The 5357-nt window shown below is 40.1% G+C and overlaps 1 protein-coding gene across 1 annotated transcript; it reads left to right on the top strand.

The window, feature by feature from the left end:
- The first annotated feature begins 385 nt into the window (after window positions 1-385).
- LOC126616140 (uncharacterized) lies at window positions 386-3516 on the top strand. The gene is made up of 6 exons (XM_050284138.1): window positions 386-1478; window positions 1927-2147; window positions 2280-2456; window positions 2578-2676; window positions 2769-2848; window positions 2937-3516. The coding sequence occupies exons 2-5, from the start codon at window positions 2085-2087 to the stop codon at window positions 2832-2834; spliced, it is 405 nt and encodes a 134-aa protein (XP_050140095.1). The 5' UTR covers window positions 386-1478; window positions 1927-2084; the 3' UTR covers window positions 2835-2848; window positions 2937-3516.
- The last annotated feature ends 1841 nt before the right edge of the window (window positions 3517-5357 follow it).

The following is a 5357-nucleotide window of genomic DNA, read 5'->3' as shown; positions in this document are numbered from 1 at the left end:
AGTCCTTAACCTTCCTATAAATGTGCGCTTATACTCTCCTTATTCTTCACAATTCGTTTCAGAAATGCTTACCAAGTCTGCAGATTATAATTAGTTTGTTCTTTGATTGTTGTTACGATGGCCGACAGTGGTACATATTCGTCAAAGACAACGGATAGTGAAGGTGATGGAAAATGTTTGCGTTTTAAATTTTGCATTTTATATACATTTTTTTGTCTAGATTTAGTATTATGACAATATATTTTGTGGATAGAGAAGAAGAAATTTGATGCGGTACGGGTCCGACACACTTATGGTCCCAACTATCACATCCCAACTCTACTCCACCGTAGCAAGATATTGTCCGCTCTGGGCTTACCATTCCCTCACAGTTTTATTTTTGGGTTTCGGTACGAGAACTTCCCAGGGGGGTCACACATCCTAGGACTGCTCTCGTGCCGAAACCCAAAAAGAAAATCGTGAGGGAATGGTAAGTCTAGAGCTAAGATCCCACATCAACCAACGAAGAGGGGGTGATGTGCCTTATATGTACACACTCCCTCCCTATAGCACGAGGCATTTTGGGAACTCACTGGCTCTGGATCCCATAAGAACTCTGAAGTTAAGCGAGTTTGGATGAGAGCAATCCTAAGATGGGTGACCCCCTGGGAAGTTCTCATGTCGAAACCCAAAAACAAAACCGTGAGGGAATGGTAAGCCCAAAGCGGACAATATCGTGCTACGGCGGAGTCGAGCTGGGATGTGACAATTTGGTATCATAGCCATTCTACTGTTCGGTTTGGATGTGCTGGGGATGACACTGGGTTCCCCTTAAGTGGGGTGGATTATAAGATCTCACATCAACCAACGGAGAGGGGGTGATGTGCCTTATATGTACATGCTCCTCTCCCTATAGCACGAGGCTTATTGGGAATTCATTGGTTCTGGATCCCATAAAAACTTCTAAGTTAAATGAGTTTGGGCGAGAGCAGTCCTAGGATGGGTGACCCCCCTGGGAAGTTCTCGTGCCGAAAACCAAAAACAAAACCGTGAGGGAATGGTAAGCCCAGAGCGGACAATATCATGCTACAGCGGAGTCGAGTCTGGGATGTGACAAACGATATATCTTATTGTGCTTCAAGGTTAGGATTTTTTTTGTATATCCAAACTAGATTATAGTAGTGGAATGTAGCTTTTTTATTAATTGTTTTTGTAGATGTCGAACTTAATATCAAATTGGTAGGCAGCTAGTACAGGTAGTCAGACACCTTCTCCAGAAGGTAATGCTACTGCCACTTCTACACCTGATATGGGCACGACAGGTGCCCCTCCGGTCACACCTTTGGGGCCAACGATGTTTACGGCTCCTGCGTCATTGACTTCTTTGGTGACATATCCTATCCTAAGTGATAGACGGACTCATCGACGGCCCCAAAGTTCTGAGGAGGCTCAGCCGTTTGGTAAGGCTTCCTCTATCCATGGAGAGAGGTCCCAGATAGGTAAGCTTACTCTGTCCATTGATAATCTTGCTTTTGGTTTCATGATGGTCAAACCAACATTGACATTAGTCTGTAGACATGCTCGAACCTTCGAAACTGTCACAGTCCCATTAATTAGAAAGAACTTACTAAGAACTTCGATTTGCGTGCTTTGCCTATATTGTTGTCAGTTAGTGAAACCACTACTATAAACGATTTAAGTTGCCACACCTGGCCTTGCAAGCCAAAACTTGTTGCAGACTCGCAGTGTAAAGTCATATCAACAAGTTGTAAATTTTGTTTTAACGTCCCCAACTGGTATAAACTGTTTGAATTGTTGGGTGGATGTGTTGTTTTTGTTGTTATATTGTCTGCAGGTTTTAGGAAATGTTATAGTTTTAAGGGAGGTTCTACCGAATTTTCAGTAGAAAATAGAATTCGTCTAATGTTTACTTTGTTTATTTGGTAGATCAAAAAAATAACCAAAGACCCTTATAGACCACTCGCACCACAACCGAGAAGATTACCATTACATGGGATCCTCGACATCATGCGGCTGCAACAAAGGAGCAACACAGTGCGTTGGCCACCGACGTTGGGTCGGTTATCAGGAACCATTGCCCCCTCATGTGGGAGTCATGGAGAGCTATCCCACAAGAAGTCAAAGACGCCGTTCTTTATGAATTATCGGTAAGTATTTTCAAACTCAAATACTAAATTTTTATTAAAGTATACAAAAATTATAAATTGTAACTTCTTTTTATTTGTTGAGTTTTGCAACATCATTATAAGCTTTCCAACCTCGATGCCAATCAAATGCAGTACATCAACGACCTTTGCTCCAGTAGGCTTACTCAATGGAAGAGTGACCTCCACAAGCATTATGAGCTACATGATGGTTCGGATGTCGCTTTAGAAGTTAGGTGCCCTATAGAGTTGGTGGGCCGTTGGGATGAATGGGAGTGGCTCTGCGGCCATTTTCAAGACAAGAAATACTTCGTACGTATAATATATATTTCAATAATATATTAATAAAAAATTACAATTTTAAATAAAATTTTCATTTTTTCATTCATTTGTTATAAATATCTAAACTAATATGTTTTTTTTAATTCAATAGAAAAAAGTGAAGGCAAACTCGATCAATCGGTCGAAGAAGAAACTTCTTCACCAATTCGGCTCACGACGCTTCCCTTATAGGTTGGAGGAGCGACGTAAGGTAACCGTTTATTTATTTTAAAGTTTTCAATCTTTTTACTCTTTATTACACACAATTGGTAATCTATGTTAACACTTTTTAAATTTTTTCAGGGGGGTCAAAGTTTCTGGAAATTGACATGTTCAAGGAGGTGTAAGTTCAGCCCAGGGATGAGATGACAGAGCAGCTTCATGTAAGTTATTTCAAATTTTTAATATTCAATTAGTATTAATATTAATTACATGTATATTCAAATTAATTTGTTTATTTCATTTTTCTAGTCCACCATGGTGGAGAAGGGCTACACCGTTATGGAGGAGGTGGCTTCCCAGCTTCCTGTAGAAACCCTGATTGAGGAGGTGCTTCCCCCTGAGGATGCTGGTTTTCAGATCATGACAAACACACTTGATCAGACCCTCGATCATCGGACTAGGAATGTTCACCAGGGGCTTGTGAAAGCTCGCTTTCGGGACCTATCTGCCTTATCCTCCAGGCAAAGAACAGAAGCGGTCGAAACATTGACATCTAAAGTGGCGGACCTGAAGCAGCAGATTGCTACCCAGTAGGCTCAAATTGAGGCCCAAAACAATTTGATACACCAAATTCGTCACACACTTCAAATTTCTGGCATTCACTTCCCCAACGTTGAACCACTTCTAGAAACGACTTCCCAACCCTCCCTGCCGCCGCAGCAGCTACAACCTCCCAGCCCCGATGCGACAACAACACCACCAGCCAGTGATTGTGATGTCGAGGACTACCTATTTTAGTTTTGTTTTAAATTGTTTTCAAATTTAAAAAAATACTTTTTTCCATTGTAGGTACATTTTCAATAATTTTTTAATTTAATATTCTTTTTTACATTTTCTATTTTTAATTTCGTTAAATTAATTTTTACATAAAAACAATATTAGCAACATTTAAAAGGAAAAAAAATTAAATAAAAAAATTATTTAAAATTTTTAATTTAATTATCTTATTGCGACGGCCTCTACATCCGTCGTGCAAGAGTTTGTGGGTCAAAGATCTATGTCCATTGCGCAAGAATTTGTGGGTCGAGGATCTGTGTCCGTCACGCAAGAGTTTGGGGGTCAAATCTCTACCTCCGTCGCGAAAGAATTTAGGGGTCGAATCTGTTACAATTTGATAAGGTTAATTCTATGGAAGAAGAGAAGATGAATAGTTTTGGAATGAAACAGGGAGAGAAGAATGAGGTTGTTCTTTTCTCTGCAAAGTCACAGAGGAATAACTGATTTCATTAATTGTCTCTCACTGTATTGCACACAACGTGCAAAGAGAGATATAATGCCTTTTACAAAACTGAGCTGGATCAGTACAATTTGAAATAGATATCAGCCACACATTCAGCTAACAGCTAAGATCATCACACATGGCACTCATGGCCTTTTATACCTATATACCCTCTCACTTAGTATTTAACATAAGTGCATACACATATTAACATCACAACTTATTTCTAATCAGATTTTGGACTTATACTTCAACACTCCCCTTTAAGTCCAAAGCTGATATAACTCCTAGCTTGTCCCTGAGATAGTTAAACCTGTCCTTTGGTAATGCCTTGGTGAAAATGTCTGCCACTTGTTCTTTGGTAGGACAGTAAACCAAGTCAATTATCCCTTGCTACAAGGCATCCTTGATGAAGTGATATCTCCTGTCAATGTGTTTTGTCTTCTGGTGAAACACAGGGTTCTTGGATATTGAGATTGCAGATGTGTTATCACACTGCAGAGGGGTTGCATCAACTTGTAACTCTCCAAAATCTTCCAGAACAAATCTGAGCCATATGGCCTGAGCTGTGGCTTCAGAAGCACTGATATACTCGGCTTCTGCAGTAGAAAGAGCAACACAGTGTTGTTTCACAGAGGCCCATGAGAACACTCCACTTCCAAAAGAAAATGCATAGCCTGAGGTGCTTTTGCTGTCTTCAAGAGATCCTCCCCAGTCACTATCGCAAAAGCCAATTAAGACTGCCTTCTTGCCTTTCTCATACTTCAAACCATAGTCCAATGTGCCCCTAACATATCTGAGCACTCTCTTAGTTGTTCCATAGTGTTTATTGGTAGGACAATGCATATATCGAGCTAATAAACTAGCTGCATACATTATATCCGGTCTTGTAGCAGTAAGATACAGTAAACTGCCTACAAGCTTTCTGTATTTCTCTTCATCTGCTGCACCACTGCCATCTTCTTTACTCAACTTTTCAGTAGCCACAAGAGGTATAGAGACAGATTTACATTCTTTCAATCCAAACTTATCCAACAGGGAAGAGGCATACTTCTTTTGATGAATGAAGATGCTAGATTCTGTTTGAATTATCCCCATCCCCAGAAAATGATGAAGAAGGCCCAAGTCTGACATCTCATACTTCTCCTTCATATCTTCTTTGAACTCATCCAGCATGTCTTGATTGTTTCCAGTATACACAATATCATCCACATATATGGAGACTATTAGTATATCCTTTTCTCCCCTTGTCTTAGTGTAGAGAGTTGCTTCACTTAAGCTTTTCTCAAACCCACACTTAGTAAAATAACTGTCAATCTCTCCATACCAGGCTCTAGGTGCCTGTTTTAACCCATAAAGAGCCTTATGCAATTTGTAGACCTTGTCCTCCCTGCCATTAACTACAAACCCCTCAGGTTGATCTACATATACTTCTTCCTGCAATTCTCCAT

Source organism: Malus sylvestris, chromosome 3, assembly GCF_916048215.2.
Source record: "Malus sylvestris chromosome 3, drMalSylv7.2, whole genome shotgun sequence".
NCBI lineage: Eukaryota > Viridiplantae > Streptophyta > Magnoliopsida > Rosales > Rosaceae > Malus > Malus sylvestris.
Note: the sequence above shows the minus strand (reverse complement) of the source record. Positions and strands in the feature narration are given on the sequence as shown.

Coding starts and splice junctions, on each gene's coding strand:
- LOC126616140 (XM_050284138.1), top strand. CDS start 2,085: ATGTGGGAGTCATGGAGAGCTATCCCACAAGAAGTCAAAGACGCCGTT. Junction 2,457..2,577: donor TTCAAGACAAGAAATACTTC/GTACGTATAATA, acceptor TTAATTCAATAG/AAAAAAGTGAAGGCAAACTC. Junction 2,677..2,768: donor GGTTGGAGGAGCGACGTAAG/GTAACCGTTTAT, acceptor AAATTTTTTCAG/GGGGGTCAAAGTTTCTGGAA.